General features: G+C 49.8%; 1 protein-coding gene and 1 long non-coding RNA gene across 8 annotated transcripts in view; one reads left to right on the forward strand and one right to left on the reverse strand.

Annotated features, from left to right (window-relative positions):
- Positions 1–1,018: 1,018 nt before the first annotated feature.
- LOC116659678 lies at positions 1,019–8,380 on the reverse strand. Its single transcript, XR_004315046.1, has 3 exons — positions 8,244–8,380; positions 4,325–7,562; positions 1,019–4,197 (listed from the first exon to the last, which is right to left on the reverse strand). It is a non-coding gene; the product is annotated as an uncharacterized LOC116659678 (long non-coding RNA).
- GATA6 (GATA binding protein 6) overlaps positions 8,363–19,382 on the forward strand; it is a 59,907-nt gene continuing 48,887 nt past the window's right edge. For 2 of the 7 annotated variants that reach the window (XM_032467515.1, XM_032467516.1), the window contains exons 1-4: positions 8,363–8,517; positions 9,903–11,062; positions 15,347–15,513; positions 19,039–19,164. In XM_032467515.1, the coding sequence (XP_032323406.1) occupies positions 9,940–11,062; positions 15,347–15,513; positions 19,039–19,164 (1,416 nt within the window). In that variant the 5' untranslated portion in view covers positions 8,363–8,517; positions 9,903–9,939. Of the gene's footprint in view, positions 8,518–8,613; positions 9,183–9,315; positions 9,684–9,902; positions 11,063–15,346; positions 15,514–19,038; positions 19,165–19,382 lie in introns of those variants that run through there. The other 5 variants (XM_032467517.1, XM_032467511.1, XM_032467513.1 and 2 more) reach the window with 5 other exon arrangements.

Consider the following 19,382-nt stretch of genomic DNA (forward strand, 5'->3'; position numbering starts at 1 on the left):
GTGATTTAGTTGACTTATTACATTTTTATAGGCAAAGAATATTTAGATAGCATCTTCCATCAGAAGAGATTTCAGGGGTTTGAAAACTTGAGCCTAATTTAACTGCTCAGTCTTTGCAGATGAATCACTTCTTTTGCTTAGCCCATTGGTATAGTATTTAGATTAACTTGTAGGTTTGTTTTAACCTGACAGAATCCAAACAGCCAGATCAGACACATGCTAGTGGTTCTCCTGGGACCTTGACAGAGCAATACCCAGGGAGGAGGACTCAAGTCATTAGTTCGTGATTAACGTTTGTAGAAAGTAATATTTCTACTATTTTATGGATGGAGCAACTGAGGCACTGAGAGTTTAAGTGGCTTGCCCTTGATCACAAGGCTGTTTAGTAGGTCCAGGAGAATCATGGAAGCTGATCAAGATTTTACATCCAATTCTCACTAGTTATAAAATTTGCAAGTTACCAATCCAGTCCCTGCCCACAAGCAGGTTACAGACTGGAAGCTGGAGCGAAAATAAGACCGCAGTCACTTTCTAGGGGAAGGAAGCTACCAAGGTTCGCTTTGACTAACAGAGCTGATGTGGGGCTAACGTTCCTTGTAGATCCAACCCTCGTGGACCTGCTGGCTCTCTGCTGATCCCCCATGGCTTCTGTCCATGAGGATTCAATCAGCCTTGGGACCACTGGCCGGGGTGGGGGGCAGTGGGACTGTAAATCTGGGAAAGCTGTGAGTATTCAGGGTCTTGAACTTTATCAGGTTTGAATGTGTGATTGTGAAAGTAAAGAGCAGAGAAATGACAGCACTCAGTAAATCAAACCCAGGGAAGATCAGAACTGTCAGAGACAAGAGAAAAACAGGCTCTGGGCACTAACCCACCAGAAAACCTGTGTAGAGGGGAAGACTTTTATGCTCCCTCCTGAAAAACAAACCTCTTTCCCTGTCATTTAATCTAGAGAATGGTATTCTTTGTTATGTCCCATGGATTTCTTTTTTAAAATTTTTGTTAGTGAGGTTTAGATCTCTTTTTAGAAGACTGGGTGCTATAAGAAAAAAACAAAATAAAACAGAAAATCAGTTGAAAAAATTCTGGAATGGTCTAGATTTTCCTCTGCCAATAATGGGTCCCCTAGCTTCTCATAGATCTTTACTTTTTTTTTTAAAATTCCTTAACAAAATGTGATTAATGTAGAATAAGTCTCCAGCACAAACAGCAATACCAAATTGAAAGGTAAAAACATGAAAGTAGTTAGATGACCAGATCACTTTAATTAGTTCTTTTTTTCCCCTTATATCTAATGCCGGTCCTCAAGGTTGCCCTTTTCTGTGGCCCCATTTGTTAATTCATTCCTATCTCCTGCCAGAAAGAAGTTCCCAAGGAGGGGTGCTGCTGAGGACTGGGGTCTTCTTTTTCTTTTTAAATTGAAGTATAGCTGGTTTACAATGTTGTGTTAATTTCTAGTGTACAGCATAGTGATTCAGTTCTATATATTTATTCCTTTTCATATTCTTTTTCATTATAGGCTATTGCAAGGTATTGAACATAGTCCCCTGTGCTAGGATCTTGTCATTGATCTATGGGGTTCTTTTCTTGGAGCAGAGGATGAGCGTCAAGATTACTATCTTTGTCCTGTAGAAGACATTGGAGTCTGCTGCTGGCATTTGCAAGGGGAACAACAAGGAATTTTTCATCTTCAAAGGAACCAAAAGCAAGTAAAAGATCTATGTTTGTCTCGCCCCCTGCCCTTTCCTACCATAATGCAACAGATAAAATCCTCATTGCTCGTACATAGGAAAAGCTTGACACCTCTGGTGAATGAAAGGTCTCTGAGTTGAATGAGTGCTCCCAGAAGTTCTTTCCTGGGAATTAATTTAGCTCCAGGGGACAGATAGGACACCCAAGAAACTGAAATTTGATGCAGCATATGTGAATCTATTACAATATAGATATTGGAAATAACAGTTCACACTTAGTGCTTACTCTGTGCTGGGTATTCTTAGCCCTTTACATCTAAGAAATCATTTAATCCTCCCAACAATACTTTTATCAAACCCATTTTACAGATGAGGAAATTGAGGCAGAGAGATTAGGTGACTTGTCTTGGTCACTCAGCTAGGAAGGGGTGAGGTCAGGATTCAAACCCAGGCAGGTTGGCCCAGAGTTTGGGCTCCTAGGAATATCCTCAGTGTGTGGGCTAGAGCAACCCCCTTGTTTATAAACTCACTGTGAAGCTTAGAGGAAAAGCTGAGCCTGGGTACTTTCCTAGAGAAAGAAAAAAGGCTCAGACATCTCCCTCCATCTTGGAAGTTGTGGTACTTTGCCTAACCGGCTCTACAGAAGTGCCAACCTTCTAGACTGTAAACACTTCAAAACTGGTAGCTAACTCTCCTAGTTCTTCTCTGTGCAGTGCCTACTCAGTACTGCTGGGCAAGTGCAGGAAACTGGAGGACTGCATATGGGTCCTAATTCTCTGCATATTTGCAACATAGCTGAAGGGAGAGGTCATATTTCTGGGTGACAAATGCAGTAATTTTTTATTTCTTGGGCATTTTTTTTTCTTAATTGACTCAGGAAGGAGCATTAGCTATTTAGCAAATCTCCAAAAGCCTATTTTCTGCTTCCCTTAGCAACACCCAATGCCCCCTGCCCCACTGGAAAAAGAAAACCAGTCCCAAAGCTCTCTGAGCTGTGACAGCTCTGGGCCAGTGGCATCTGGACCCTGACCCTAGAATTGGCAATGCCTAAAAGACCTAATGATACCTGCAAAATCTGAGGTCTAAGCCCAAGTTTTGGCTGTCTAGTGGGATGGAAATTTCTGCATCTCTCTCACCTTCTTAAGAGTATAAATGGTCCCTTTCCCTCTGATGTTCTAATTTTTCCCACCCCTGGAGGGTGGGTAAGAAGTAAAGAGTAGATAAGGTAGATGATTTTGGAGTTCACCTTATTTGGAGAAGGGGATGAGAAAAGAGAGGAATCCTTAACTTCTGAGGGACAGCGTGAGGGACAGACAGAAGCTGAAGGTGCTGAATTGCCTTTTGGAATTCTGTCCTGTCTCCAAGGTTGCCAGAGAAGAACAGGCAGGGAGGGCAGAGATGGCGGAAGAAGCCCAGTAGGAGGGAAGTCAAGGGGCGGAGGTCTCATCTTCTACCTCACCTGCTACAAAGTGGTAGAAAAGGCTTATGTGGGCCTGGAGTATGGAGATGCTCCAACCACTTAAGGCAAGAAGTGACTCAGTGCAGGAGACTGAAAACATGGCCTCTGACTCCCCAGACCTACTTTTCTGTCCTGGATCAGGAAACTGGCCATTCCCTGCTTCACCTTTGGTAAAAGGGAGGGGATGACTCCAGGGGTAGGGCCTCAGCCCAGCTGGCAGCCCTAAGCTTCATGTGGTGATGACAGTAGTAGATAAAAATAATAACAGTGACAACAACAACAACAACATAACAAAAAAATACCACACTTCATAACCAGACAACCTGAGGATGACCAAATATTTGGACCTCTGACTCCCCCTTGCACACTGTTATTCTGCATGTCCAACCCTCTTCCTCAACCTCACTGTGAGTCAGGTGGTGTTCCTTCCACCCACCATGTTCTGAGTAGGATTCGAAAGGTCTGCTTCCGACGCCCAGAAATGGGGAGCAACACTGCCCCTCGGCAGAACCGCCAGGAGTGGGAGCGAGAAAGTAAGGGTGGTCTGGCTTTGTAGTATTATTCAGTATCAGAAAACAATCAAAATGGGACAGTGATGTGGGTCTCACTGAGCTCGGTTTAGTTTTTCTGTCTAGTGCAGCGGGGCTGTTTGGGGAGGCCAGCTCCGGCCCGGAGTCCCACAGCTCCCGGGATCCCTGGGCTTGGTCCTCGCCGGCCAGGCGGCTGGGGACCTCCGCACTCCCTGGTCAGCGGCCGCAAGTCCCGCGGGGCCTATCCGAGATCTGGGCCGCCAAGTGGGGATCTCAGGGAGTCGGGACGCAAGCAGGCCGCGAGGAGGGAGGCCGGCGCCGGTGTGGAATGTCTTTATCGGGATCCGAGAGCTACAAGCTTCTCCTTCGCTTCTTTAAGCGATCATGGAAAGACACCTTTCGATCTTTTGTCAGACATCGTGGCCCTTAATAGCTAAATTTATTTGGTTTAAAGCGGCCTTGGAAGAAGCGGGGAGGGAAAATCTCTCGTCGGTCATTGGGTGGCCTAGATAACAAGCTTTAAAAGAGAGAGGGAAGAAGAAAGTAAAAAGGTTAATGGATGAGGGGAGGGCTGGAAGGCGCCCAGCTTGGGGCTTTTACAGCGACCCTCCCCCGGCCGCCCCCTTATCGCGGCCCTAACTTACCCGCGGCGGATGAAGTACATTAAGTCACGTAAACAGCGCCCGGAGAGGAATGCCACCGCGGTGACCTTTCGCGCGCCGCCGCAGCGAGCCCACCTCCGCGCCGTGCTGGCGGCCGCCGGCGGCGCGCGAGGTCGGCCCGGGGCTGCGGGGCGCGGGGCCGCCGGGCCTGGCCGGGATCGCGACTGCCCGGGGCCCGGCGTGGGTACTGCGTGTTTCGAGCCCAGTGACCCTCGGCGGGCGGGGGCAGGGAGCCAGGGTATGCGGTTGGGGCGACCTCTAGGTTGCGTACTTGCCGCGCTTCCGTCGTCACCACCTGATGTTTCTAACTAATTATTTTGGGATTTTTGAGAATTTAAACAACAAACCCCGCAAAACCCACCATCAAGACTGTAAGCGATCGCCTCCATTGGACTGACAGCCGTCGAGTCCGGGGACGCGCCGCCCTGACCCGGCTGGTGGGCCCGGGTGGTGGCGGGGGTGGGAGTCGCCGAGGCGACCCCATATCCTTCGGCCAAAGTGTCCCCAGGATGGGAAGAAATATGGTACAAGAAAGAAGGGCCCATAAATTTGTTTTTTTAAAAAATCCGCTCAACTTAAAACGATAAGCCAGAAATTGTATGTATTCTTTTTCTTCCTGAAACGTTGCTGGAGCTCCCAGAAGCTTTGTGAAATGACAACAGTTTGCGGGGATAAAGGCGGATCGTGACCCGTGTCCTCGCCTGGGTCTTGCAACTCCTCCGGAAGCGGCGCACGACTGGGTCCCCAAACACCCTTTCCCGTTTGGCCGCCGAGCCCCCGCCCCCTGCCCTATTGGCGGCCGGGTTCTGGCTGGATTCGAATCGCAAAGAGCGGTGTGGCTCGCGCGGCCCAAATAAATCAGCTCTGGGGACAGGCGGCTCCCGAAAGCCAGCCCCTCTCCGAGGGTGAAGAGGGCCGTTCGGAGAGACAGGCTCGCTCCAGAGGGGCCACTCCTTGCATCCGAAGAGTCCTGAGAGAAACGATTTCGTTTCAGATCAGCAAATGTCCAAAGAAGAGAGCGGCGGAGGGAAAAGAAAAGAAGAAAAAAAGAAAGGAAACACGAAGAAAACGGCAACTTCAAGGAGCCCGCCTACCTGGAGCACTCTGAGGGCCTTCGCCAGCTCTTGGGGTGCAGTTCTCCCTCCTTACCCCTTATTCCCCCGCTCCTTCTCAGACCAGCTGGGACGCTCAGAGGAAGCGCAGAGCGCCGGGCCTGGGGCCCGTGGGGGTGGCTTTAAAAATATGCGGCTCCCCGGGGGTGTTGTCCCCAGGGCCAAAGCCGATGCGTTGGGAAAACTGCGAACTGAAAGAGTCAGGCAACCTGGCTTTCTGTCTGAATAAACTCCACGGGTCAGTTTTGTTTTATTTTTAAGTTAACTAACAAGTAAAACATTTCATTACCCATTCTCTTCTTTGGTTGGAAAACCAGTCTAAATAAAACGAAAAAACAATTCGTGAACCTGCAGAAGAGCAATGACCTCCCTGCCTTCACCTTTGTTTTAGGCAATGTTAAAAAGTAATTGCGAATCTCGAGGGTCCCTTCGTGCCTTAGAATGAGCACGTTGTGGTCTGCGTCCCGCCGCTCACCTCTGCCTCAGCGGTGCCGGGGCCAGCGCACCCTCTCCCCGCTGTTGCAGAGCGGCGGGAAAAGCAGGTCCCTGGGGGTCAGCTATTGTCCAAGGAGATTCACACGGACACCCCCATACTTGAAATAGAAATACACACAGCAGGAGTCAGGTTCGCGCTCGGATCTCCTCAGGGGGCTCAGATCTCCTTGGGGCTTAGGCTTTGGAGGCCGTTCACAGCCTGAACTCTTAGTTGAAGGATTTATTTGTTAACTTGTCTTCATTAGAAATCACCTAACCGAGATAAGAATTTTAAAAATGAAAACTTTGCTTTTGAGAGCAAACCCCCAAAATATTTAAGAACAGTTGGACTCAGAGAAAATCAAATGCCCACAACCTTTCTGTAACTGCTTACAAATGAGCTTCTGCAGAACCCAGTCTACGTAAAAATTTGGTCGGAACGCAGGTAAAAACCAAAAGAAAGGCATTGGAAGCCCTGGTCAGAGTTAAGTGGATGGCGGACGCAGGGTTATCTCTTCTGGTAGACCTATTCGATCGAACTCGGGTTAAATTTTAAAGCTCCTGGATCCTGCTCCAGTCGGCAGCCTCCGTTCCAGAGTTTTCTACCTTCAGTCTTTCGGAATTGCGGCCGCGCTGAAACTGGGAGACGCCGCAGTGATAGGGGGAGGCAAAAAGGAATGTAATAAAAGTGACTAAATTGGATGAGAACGGTTTATGGACCTTTTCGGTAGCAATTTAAAATTCAGAAGTGTTTAGCAGCAATTTACAACGAAGAATGAAAAAAAAAAAAAAAAGAATCGTTGACTTCCTCGATTTCCCACCCTCCTCCCCCGCGCTGCCAGGCCCTGTCCCCTTGTCCCCCCAGGATACGCAGGTTCACAGCTCACAGTTACATCGAGAGGAAGCACATTTAGCCACGAGGTCTCACAATCTCTCGAAACCCTATTTTACTGTGCTCCTACCTACCCCAGTTCAACTCTGCTCAGGCTCCTCTCCCTTCCCCAACTGGACACACACACACACACACACACACGCACGCACACACACACACACACACACACACACACACACAGACCCCAAACGCTTTCAGGGAGACTGACCTTTAGAAAATCATTTACTTAGATTTACCTGGAAAAAAAAAGTGTAAAAATCCATTCCCACAAAACAACTCCTCCTGCCCTAGTTAAAATTCTCTCCCGACAGGCTTCTGGGGTCACAGCTGTCGGAAGAAATCCTTTTTGTGGGCGAAAGGGAGCGAGACATATATCACGGCTCCTGCCGCGGACAAACCTACGGCCGCGCGACTCCCTGCTGACAGATCGGCGCTGATAACCCCGCGACGTTCATTTCCAGTCCCTTTGCCGGCTAAGGACCGTATCAGTTTGTACACACTTGTGATAACCATTTGGAGGGAGCGAAGAAGGGGTGTGTATGCGAGGGTGGGGGTGGGGAAGCGGTATTTCAAGCTGGGACCAGGGAAGGTGACCCCCTCCTCTTTCCAACGACTTATCTGAGACTTACCTGAAGTTCTCCAGGGAAAGCTCAAAGTAAACGGGACGCCAAAACTCGGAGAGCACCTCCGGGCGCGACTGGTGTGGAAGCCCTTTTCCATTCTGCTCACCTCAGGGACTGACCTTAAGTACACAATGGCCCCGAATTAAAAGTTCCCGAAGGTTAGCTGAGGAGTGCCGACGTGAAACTTCCCAGGAATTTAGTACATTTCTAAAAAGGCAGGGCAGAGTCAGGGAGCTGGGCACTCGAGTTCCTTTTTTCCTAGATCACAGGAGACTAGACCCCAGACGGCCACCACGACCTGAGCCCTAGGGTCTCAAGAAGAGTTCTGGAAAGTTTAAGGTCGATCACACAACTGCGGAGCAGAAAGCTCATTTAATGTGGAAGGAGGAGCGGGGAAGGCCACTTTCCCCTCTCATTCTGGGGGCGCGTTGACCCAGGAACTGGCGCGTCTCTCTAGCAGCGGTGGCCGCATGGGGCTGTGCAGTCATCGCCCTCCCCGCAAACTCCGCTCCCGTGAGTGCGCGTGTAACCGGGGGCGGGGGAATGGGTGTGGGTCGCTAGCCAGGTCTGGCGTTCTGCCACCTCAGCCCCTCCCCCGGCGTCCCGGCGATCGGCGCCCCCTGGATGGACTCGCCCCCACTCCCAGGGCTGTGCTCGCAGCTCAGCCCACAACCGCAGGCTGCGCGGGGCTCATTGTCTGCCCGGGCGGCGTGCTCCCCTCCCCCCGCCGTCCCCTCCCCACCCTCTTTTCTCTCCTCCCCTGGCTCCCTCCTCCTCCTCCTCCTCCTCCTCCTCTTCACCTCCAGCGCCCAGCTGCTCACAGAGCGCAGTTCCGACCCACAGCCTGGCACCCTTCGGCGAGCGCTGTTTGTTTAGGGCTCGGTGAGTCCAATCAGGAGCGCAGGCTGCAGTTTTCCGGCAGAGCAGTAAGAGGCGCCTCCTCTCTCCTTTTTATTCACCAGCAGCACCGCGCAGACCCCGGACTCGCGCTTGCCTACCGGCGCCCTCGGCCTCTCTCCGCGCTCGGGAGCACCCTCTGCCACCGCCGTTCTCCATGCGCAGCGCCCACCCGAGGTTCGACTGCTTCCTCTCTTGCTCGAGCTTCCCTCTTTCCTCCTCTGTCCCCCCACCCTTCGCAGGCCCCTCAGCCTCGGCTCTCCGGCCCTCTGCGGACCGCGGGCGGCTCCGAGGGTGTCTGCCTTCTCCGCTCCCGGCAGGCTGTAGCGACTCCCAGGTTCCTGGGACACCGCAGACCAACTTCTGCTGTCTTTTCCTCTCCACGAAGCGCTTATCTGTGCGCAGCCTTATCTCCAAGTTATCTCGGCGCAAAGGGGCGGGAGCCGGCAGTCAGGCGGGCAGAGACTTCTTTCTTGCTATCTAGCCCGGGTCTGTGTGTGGGTATTAATTTTAGTATGGTTATCTCCGATGAGCCTAAGTGATTTGGAGAAGCAGCCCTGAGGAGGCCAGCTCGGCTGCATTTCGCCTCCCTCCTCCACCCCCTCCTAGGCTCCCTGTCATTCTTCCTGCTCTCCCCTTTGGGGTGGCCTTGGCTCCAGGGCGGTCTTACGTCCCCCCTTGCATTTACCCCTCCTTTTCTCTGCGCTCTGCTCCACCCCGCTACGTTCAATTCCGGAATGGTCTGGCCTTTCTGCGGCTGGGGATGACTGCGGGATGGGCCGGGGTGGCCCGGCCGGCGTGAGCGCACGCGCTGGTGGCTGCAAAGGCGAGCCGTATCTAAGGTGTGCGGCGCGGCGGGGACGCGGGTTGGGCATGAGACTCCAGCTCTGCAAGCACCCTGGACTGCCCGTGCCCCTAAGCTCTGAGACTGAGGTCTCCGCCCTGGCGCCCCACCTTCCTTGGGCTGGGTTACATTTCTCTATCGGCGTTCTGTCTCGTCAGCGCAGTCCGGGAAGCTCTGGGAAAGCCAGTATGGGAGAAAGCGGCGGTTTCGTTTTCGGGGACAGGTTGCCTTTCCTGCGCGAATGATTTCCACGCAGGCAACCCTCACACTGTGGCATTCCCGGCGAAGGATTCCCGTATTGAGGCGGGATAAGGCAGCGCCAACACACAGAGCTACTTTAAAAGTTCCTTTGTGCGCCATCGGCCGGGAGGGAGCCTCTTTGGGGCGGAAGGAAAACCTCGGCCAGCCTCGCAGTCACCTCTGGGATCTGGCTTGCGCGTGAATGAAGGATGCTGCGGAGGAGGTGGGAGGGGAAGGCGAGGGGACCCGAGCGATGCAGGTGAGGGAGAGCGGGTAGCCCGGTCCTGGGAGGACCCTGTGGCTGCTGCGCAGGCTCCATGCCCCTCTCCTACCCCACCCCTCGAGCCCGGGGCAGGAACGAGATTTTGAGGAATCTCATTAGCTAGGGAGCGTAGTAGAAGTGAGACGTTGTACCTACGCTTTTGATAACTTTTTTATTTCTCCTCTCGACCCTGTCTCCTTCCCCACCCGGTCTCAGGAGCTAGAAGTCAGCTTGGAGCGGCTCCAAACCGTGGATGGCCTTGACTGACGGCGGCTGGTGCCTGCCGAAGCGCTTCGGGGCCGCGGCTGCGGACGCCAGCGACTCCGGAGCCTTTCCAGCTCGGGATCCCTCCACGCCGCCTTCTCCCATCTCCTCCTCTTCTTCCTGCTGCTCTCGGGGTGGGGAACGCGGCCCCGGCGGCGCCAACAATTGCAGGACGCCTCAGCTCGACACGGAGGCGGCGGCGGGACCCACGGCCCGCTCGCTGCTACTCAGTCCCTACGCCTCGCATCCCTTTGGGGCTCCCCACGGACCTTCGGCGCCCGGGGTCTCTGGCCCCGGGGGCGCCCTGTCGAGCTGGGAGGACCTATTGCTCTTCACTGACCTCGACCAGGCCGCGACCGCCAGCAAGCTGCTGTGGTCCAGCCGCGGCGCCAAGCTGAGCCCTTTCGCACCCGAGCAGCCCGAGGAGATGTACCAGACCCTCGCCGCCCTCTCCAGCCAGGGGCCTGCCGCTTACGACGGCGCGCCCGGCGGCTTCGTGCACTCGGCTGCCGCGGCGGCTGCGGCCGCGGCCGCGGCGAGCTCCCCAGTCTACGTTCCCACCACGCGCGTGGGCTCTATGCTGCCCGGCCTGCCGTACCTGCAGGGGGCGAGCAGCGGGCCCGCCAACCACGCGGGCGGCGCGGGCGCGCACCCGGGCTGGCCCCAGGCTTCAGCCGACAGCCCCCCGTACGGCAGCGGAGGCGGCGCGGCGGGCAGCGGGGCGGCGGGGCCCGGCAGCGCCGGCTCCGCCGCGGCGCACGTCTCTGCGCGCTTCCCCTACTCCCCCAGCCCGCCCATGGCCAACGGTGCGGCTCGGGACCCGGGGGGCTACGCGGCGGCCGGCGGCGGGGGCGCAGGCGGCGTGAGCGGCGGCAGCAGCAGCCTGGCGGCCATGGGCGGCCGCGAGCACCAGTACAGCTCGCTGTCGGCGGCGCGGCCGCTGAACGGGACGTACCATCACCATCACCACCACCACCCGAGCGCCTACTCGCCCTACGTGGGAGCACCGCTGACGCCCGCCTGGCCTGCCGGACCGTTTGAGACCCCGGTGCTGCATAGCCTGCAGAGCCGCGCCGGAGCCCCGCTCCCTGTGCCGCGAGGCCCCAGCGCAGGTAAGGGTCGCGCCACAGCGTTGGGGCGGGGGCCTGAGGCGCTGGGGCGCAAGTGGGTGTGCAGCAGCTCAGTGACTTGCGCCCTGTTTCCAGAGCTTTCCTATTTGGGTGCCAGAGTCGGCCTGGCCCCAGGCAGGATCTGCAGACCTGAGCAGGGTGATCCAGAACCTGGCAGTGTTGGTGTGGTGCTTCTGTTTTGCGGACTGTCTCAGTGCCTTTCCGCGGGAGAGAGAGATGCGCAGATAGACCTCAGTGCCTGGGAGGAGGCCCAGCGATTTGATGAATAGTGACTGGGGTGGGCAACTGGGGACAAAAGAGTCCAGGAGGGAACTGACAGGGCCTGAGCCCTGTAGCAGACCCTAGTGTGTGTGGGTTGAAAGAGTGAGACTCCATTTGGGGGGTAACTTTAGGAGAGTGTTGGGCATTTGATTCACCCTCTCCTCAGATTCTCACACAGCCTCATCCAGTTCAACTCTCGGAAGCTGTTTGCTTTCCTCTAGGAGAAGGTTGAAAAGAGCTCTACAATGGAAAAGGACCTAGTTGGCATCTACCTGCCCCTCAATGAGTGGGAAAGAAGAGAGGTCAGCCTTGTGACTGTCCGGGGGGGAAAGCTGGTGGAGGGGCCCTTTTGCTTGGCATCAGCGAGCCGCGTGTCTGGGGGTGCTGCTCCCGCCTGCGCCTGCCAGGCTGGGACCAGGGGTCCTGGAGCACCCACAGCTAGTCTTGCGAGTTCAGCCCAACAATTTTCCAGTTTCCAGCCCCATTCATGGTTTCCATTTCAGTGACCAGGGGCAGTTTGGAGCTAACTGGGAAAACACAATTGTCAAAATACCTGGAAATGCCCCGTCTTGAAAAGCGTTTGTCCTGCTCAAGCAGGGAGGGTGTGAACTATTGTTGTCTGGCCTGAAAAAGGCACGTTGGCTTCTTTCCTGGGCCGCAGCATTCTGAGTCCTTGGTGGTTTCACAGGTCTCTCTTCTTTGTATTCATTTGTTTGATAAAACCTGACAGCCTCCTAAGACCAAAAAAATGTTTTTTAGTTGGTTTATTTTGCCCATTGTTTGAGGGGAACCGCAGGAGTCACAAAGGTGGCAAAGATGAAGGAGGCACATCAGCCCAAATGATCCTACCTGGTGCTCTCACACCCCAGGGTGGGGATTTTCGTAGCCCTTCATTTAGGGATAGCAAGTCTCTTAGGGTCCCTGATTAGTTAGCATCAAGTGAGGCATTGCCAGCCTGTGTTCAGAGACAAGCTGAGTGTAAGTGGCCTTAAAGATCAGATTTGGACCACCCTCTCTCAGTAACATTGGGCTTCCTCTCCTCTCCCCTGTAAAGCTGGCCCTGGAGACTGCCTTTTTACGGTCTATGTAGAGGCAGTGGGTGGGAGCCCTGTTGAGGTTTGGAGAGAGCAGAGCACTGTCACCTTTCCTGCTGCATAGGGACCCACGTCTGGCTCCTGGGAGCAGAGAGACAAGAAGTTGAATCTTCAAAGGATGGGAAGGGGGTGGTGGTTAGGGTGTGAGGCTTTTGTCAGGAATCCAGCAGGGAATCTGAAAAGCTGTGTGAATTGGGTAGGGGGCAGCTATGACTGCTTTGGGACACACCTTAGCGTGATCTCCATACTGCTTTGCCCTTGTCTGCCAGCATTTCAGAGGACAGAGAAACAGTCCAAAAGTCATAATCTTTGAGTCTTTGGAGATTTAAAGTCATTGACTTTGTGAGGAAAATCCTTATAGAGGCAGGAGGGTGCAATTGCAGACAAGTCAAGTTTTTCACTTGAAACTTAGCCTATCCTTTCACTAATTTTTTCACTTTCTAGGTAGGACACTGCAAAGTTAGAAAAATCTTCTATAGACCCAGAGTATGTTAAAAAAAAAAAAAAGAAAAAAGGAAAGGGGTTTGGGAACACCCAGCTTTTACATGGAGTCTTTTAAGAAGGCAGGAAGGTGTTGAGAATAAGTCAGTCTGGGGTCTGGGGTGGGGAGGCAATGACCCTAACTCTGCTTATCCTTAAGGTGTTCTCATGCTGGAGAGACCTCCACCCCCAGCCCCACTCTTCCTGGCTTCCTAACTGATTGTCTGCTTCTCCACTTTGATTTTTTTTTTTAAATAAACCATTTTGGGAGGCACTCTAATTGACTTGAGCAAACAGCAGGGCTAAAACCTGATCCCTGAGCTTTCTCAACCTGCACAGTGCGGACAGCCTCCGGGAACCTGCTCCATTCACTTCTCTCTGGTGCTGGTAGTGGTGGTGGGTGGTGGGGAGTCGTCGTAGGATGAGCTCTGTCCCCGGGTCCAGTGGTGCCCAAGCTCCCGCGGAATCAGGTTCTATAATCTGGGTCCTTGGATGACATTCGCTGGCAGTGCCCTTCTCCCCTGAGCCTTTCACTCCCCAGAGGCACCCAAAGCAGCCGAGTTAGGAGAGAGAGGATGAATAGGGGGCAACCTGTGAATGAGCTTCCATCACAATCAGATTTTGTGGTTTATAGAAAGTAGCATTTTTCTTATTTTAGTGGGAAAAAGTGGAGGGAAATGAGAGCTGTAGATTTTACTTAATTAAAAATAAACCAACTTCCTAAATTTTATTTCTCCGAAATGGACTTTAATTTTTGTCGTTGAGTTTTCAGCTGACTAAAGAGATTGACCTAGGACATCCACACTATCTTCTCCTGGGAGTCTTTATTGTTTCCAGCCTGGGAGAAGGAGGCCAGGCATGGGGCTGGGTTCTCCAGGGAATGTCCCACTTCTTCATGGAGAGGGGCTCTGATAGGTAACATTTTAAAGTCAACAACAAAGACAAATACCTTGTTTAACTTCAATGTCCTTGAAGTCCTGAGCATTTTACTGATTACCGTAGTCAATAGTGGCTTTTAGGGCGGAGAAGAATAAATCTTTGTGATGTGTTGTAAGTTGCAGTATCCCCATGACAACTTTGAACTCGAGTTATGTGGGATGGTAGTTCCTTTTAAACTCATTTCTTGATGAGGAAGGAGACCTGTTTTGCAGGGTAAATTAATATTGATGGAATTAAGGATTTTTGTGTGCCAAAGTCACATTTAAATATCTTTGCAAAAGTAGATGGTAGACACAAGCTGTAAACTGCTTGGGCAAGAGAAAGAATAGAAAGTCTCGCTAGTACACACAATCTTCAAATAAAACTATTTGAATATTTACTTCAAAAATTGATTCAGAAATGCTCCTGAATGAAAGCCAGATTGTAACATTTAAACATAAAAACTCTAAACAGGAGATCTTCTTTAAAAGTCTACTTAAAAGTACATAATACATACATATCTCATTTTAGATAATTTGTTCATATTTAACTGATTCAAGGGGAAGTAATAGAGATTGCAACCATTTAGTATAAAGACTTTTTTTTCTAATTACTAGGTTTAAGTTAGTTGTGAACTTCAGAAAACTAAGCAAATAGCAAAATGACAAATACAATTTAAACAGATTGCATGAATTAAAATTTTAGTGTAGGAAAATAGGAAATACTTTTATTTACCATTGGAACAATCTTAGTAATTTTCTGAATCTATAAAATATCAACCATCTGTAGAAATTTTGTAGATTGAAGCAATCAGACTCACTTTGAGATCATAATATTTTAGTGTTTGGCCCCTGTGGCATGAAAATCAAACATTTGTCTCTGCTTATTAATCTTAGTGCCTACCCCCCACCCCAGGAGACCTGAGTCATTTTCTAATTAACTGGCAAAAGTGCCCAAGAACAGTATTTCTAATTTCATTTGTCTTTTTTATTGAGGAAAGGGAAAGCTGGCAGATAGGGCAAATACTTTCAAAAAATTACTTGAGATAAAAGTGAAAAAGGCAGCCTCCCCATGTCCAGGGATATTTGTAGGTTGGGGCGGGGGTCATGACCACTGTTAATATTGCACGAGTTGCTGGGGTTTGGCAAGTGGCACGTTGTAATTATGATGGATTTCAGTTTTGAAAAACTTGGGAACAGCCGGAAAAGAGGGGTCAGGGGACCCAAACCGACCTCCCCACGGCTCATCTCAACTCTGAGGTTCTTGGAGACAGAAGGCAGATGATTCGGGCCGGGCTTCCAGCTCTGTCTCCGATTTCCCTGGGGTCTGCGTCGGGCGCGCCCAGGGCTGCAGAAGTATGGGGCAAGTAAATGGTCAGCAGCTCGATCGCGTGGACAACAGCCGGCTCCCGGCTGGGCGGCTGAGCAGAAAGCCGGTGGGGAAGGGAGCGGGGTGGCGGGGAGCCGTGGGGAGGGCGGGCGCGGCGCGACCTCACCGGCCTCTCGTCCCGCAGACCTGCTGGAGGACCTGCCGGAGAGCCGCGAGTGTGTGAACTGCGGCTCCATCCAGACGCCGCTGTGGCGGCGGGACGGCACCGGCCACTACTTGTGCAACGCCTGCGGCCTCTACAGCAAGATGAACGGCCTCAGCCGGCCCCTCATCAAGCCGCAGAAGCGCGTGGTGAGTGCGAGCGCCGCCCTCCCCCGCGGCGCGGCCCGGAGCGGCGCTCTTCGCGCGGGGCCCCGGGTCTCCTCGCCCGGCCTGCCGGGCCGCACCGCACCTGTCCCCGCGGGGGCGCCCGGGGCGTGCCGAGCGCAGGGCCCGCGGGACTCTCGGTTCCCCAGTCATTTCATCATCCCGAAACCAGCGGCCGGGGGACAAAGGCAGCCTCCTGCCCAAATTTGCATGTAGAGAATGACGTTCTTAAATGGCGGGATAAAAGGGAAGGTGTAGTGTGCTTCCATCTTTTCAAAGTACAAAATCCCCCTGTATTTACATATCTCTAGGCGTCCTTGTAAATGCACTGAAAAAATTCCGAAAGGAGACTCAAGAAATTAGTAACGATGGTAACCTCTGAGGAGAAAAACTGAGTATACTTCCCCAGGTCAGGTGAGGGAAGGAGTTTTTCTTCCCTGTAGACCCTGGTCTGGTTTGGATTTTATTCTTGAAAAAAACACGCTTGTTTGTAACACCCCCTCAAATGGAATACGGCAGCAAGGAACCCACCCTCCCTTTCTCCCCACATCCTTTGATTCTATGCCGTCTACTTCTGGTTCCCTTCCACCTCTTCTCCGAGTCAGACTAGTTTTAGCTCCAAATTCCATCCGTCTTTTGGATTGTCCTTGAGTCTGGTGAAAAATTTGTTTACTCTAACCTTTGTTATTTTGAAATCTGGCTGTTCAGAGAACTACATAGAACTTGAGAAAAAATGCAGTCTCCATGTTTTTCTCAAGTAGACGATTTTCACCATCCCCACACGTTTTAAAGTGTGGGAATTCTGATTTTCTTCAGGCATTAATCTCTTATTGTCATGTGTGTTTTTTAGAAGGAGAGGGTATTTAGTGCTCTAGTGTTTAGAGAAAATAAATGAAAGCTTCCACAAGCCCCACTGTAAGGCTAACATTTGTTTAGCCCAGCTCTCATACTCTAATACCTTTTAAAGTAAAATATTTTACAGTTAGATGCCAGACATCTTAAGTATCCAAGTAATTTATTTAATTGTTATACTCTAATTAGCAGGAACAAACGCTGCACATGTTGTTTGTGTTAAATAGATTAGAGTGAAATTGCATCACAATGTAAGTCTGACACCTTAAAGAGAAGCAATTAGTTTTATGGTTGTTTTGTTTTTAATGCATTTAAAATAAAGTGGCCGAGGTTAATTTAATGAGTGTATGTGCCTTAGACTTGTTATAGCCTCCCACAGCTTAAACTTCTCTTCAAAGGGCATCTTTAACTTCAGTACTTGACTCCCTATAGTTTTTATTTTTCTTACATGCATCATATTAAAAAAGAAAAAGTGCTAGCCGGAAAATATTCCAAGGAAGTTCCTTGTTTTCATGTATTAGCTAGTGTATGAACAATGAAACTGATTCTTATTTTTTTGGAAAGGCACATTGAGCTGAGTACTAACTAGCTGAGCTTGGAAAGGTAATATTTTCTCGAGATTGAGCAAAAACTGGCAGAATAGGAGCCATTTAGGTTCTAGTGGCATTATAAACTTGATCTAGTAACATCCATATTTAGATCGTGGTGTGAGTTTTGTGCACTTACAGTAAAAAAAAAAAAAAACCTCAGTTTTTAACATCTCTGAGTCTATTAGTTTTCCTTCTGTGTGGCAGGTGTCTGGGCAGTGACCAAGGTCAGCCAATGTGCTTTGTAAATGGGTTATAAATGATACCAATTGAAGGGTGTGTCTATCAATTACTTCTCCTTGTGAGCTTCTTATTTATGGTTTTGCTGGATCTAGGTTAGTTCTCAGAAATAGAATATTGAACCGAAGTTTGTTTAGCCAGCAATACAGAACCAATCACTGTGAATTTGAACCTGTAATACATTGCAAAATAAGAGATTTATGGTGTAACTTGAATTCCTTGTCAGTGATGAATATAACTGAGATCGCTCGTTACAAGGAACTTTTATAACCCACTCACCTTCATTTCACATGTTTATGGGGACTGACTTCACTTATGATCTGCAGTTGACTGTCATAAAGCCCTTTGTTATAATGGCAAATTCTGATAACAAGTTTGCCTCACATTGGCTCCAAATTCCACTGGAAACTGTCATAAATGACCTGTTTATAAAATGAAGACCTTCCTGTCCCTAGTTTACTGATTTCACATTTATGAAGAGACAGGAGTGTTCTCCTGGGAAATTATTTTCTTTTAACCATAAAGGCTGGGGCTGGGGGAAGGAAATAAAGAAGTCCTGGTGTGTACTTTTTTTTTTTTTTTAATGTTTTCATCATTTTAACAAAGCAATTCCCCCAAATAGTTCTGTTAGCTAGGCATGCTCATTTCAACCAAAAATGTGGTAGTGTTAAGAGGCTGCCTAGTCTACCTTTGGTTTTATAGCTTGTCTGTAAAGGTAATGTTGCAGTAATATTGACAGGATGTGAATTGTAAATGCAAAATTCAATTTTAGTTTTTAAATCTGCCAACAAAGAATTTGGAAATCTGTCTTTTAACCTGAATGTTCAATAGATGCTCAATCTATATTTTTGTTTTCCATTCTTTATATTTTCTTAAATTAATCATCATGGCTGACTTCCCTGATTCTGTATCTTTCAACTTGCTTTGGTCCCTGGATTTTCCCCATAGTCATGGCACAATTTTTAGTTGCCTGGCTAGGTAATTTAAAGACAAATTTAGATTTTTGCCACTATAGGCAGAAATTTATCCTAGCTTAAATTCCCCCTCTTTATAATTCACACATAATAATTTAGAGGAAATAAATTCCATTTAAGGATGTTATGGGTATAAAGGGAACAGGGAAATCAGAGTGACAATGCCAGGCTGTTGGTCTTTTCTGATAATACCATTTAACCCTTTGAGCAAAAGTTGAGTACTATACTGACAGTAATAAAATATAGCAGTATCACCATATATAAGACAATGTCAGCACTAACACCATGTTGTAAAATTTGCATTTCCTTTGTAAAATGGATAATACAGAAATTCAGGCAATAGGCGGTCATGATAATTAATGAGATGTATTAAATATATTTTACAAAAATTTTGTGCATTTTCCAAAATCCATTTCTATTAATACATATCAGCCCTTCTACAATTTCTGGTTTATTCCTCTGCAAATATCTGAGAACTGATTATCTCAGTTTTCAGATTAGGTGGGGACTCCCCTAAGTCATTTAACACATTGGCAGGCAGTTTTTGACTGCATTTCCTTACCCTTATATCTCAGGCCTCTGACAACTGTGTGATGCGTGCAGTCATTGGCAACATTGTGACTGCTGTAATCTATGCTAATAGGCTGGAGCAAGTCAAACGTATACATTGGATGGAGCACTCTATGGTCCAGAAAGGGCAACCTAATTACACTTCAACTTTTTTCTCAGGGAACCTCTTATTTGTAATAACCAGGTACATGCTTGTTGATGGCAGAGACGAGACATGGTGATGTATGTAGCATATGCATACAAACCACTTGTATCTGTACACTTAACTTTCTTCTGCTGCTTTCTAGCCTTCCTCCCGGCGGCTTGGATTGTCCTGTGCCAACTGTCACACCACAACCACCACTTTGTGGCGCAGAAACGCTGAGGGTGAACCCGTGTGCAATGCTTGTGGACTCTACATGAAACTCCATGGGGTGCGCTGCATACTCTGTTCATGTGTATACGTGTCTGGTGTCTTGTTTGTACATGGTTTCAGTTAAAATAAAATCAAAGGAGAGGGCATGAAAATGAAAAATCTGATATTCTATATGAACTTTTGTGAATTGAGGGTCCTGTTAATTATAATAGAAACTATTATCTTACATACTAGTAAGAAACAAACAAAATGCTGCCAATTAAACTTTCGCACATC

Source organism: Camelus ferus, chromosome 24 (genome assembly GCF_009834535.1).
Source record: "Camelus ferus isolate YT-003-E chromosome 24, BCGSAC_Cfer_1.0, whole genome shotgun sequence".
Taxonomy (NCBI): Eukaryota; Metazoa; Chordata; class Mammalia; order Artiodactyla; family Camelidae; genus Camelus; species Camelus ferus.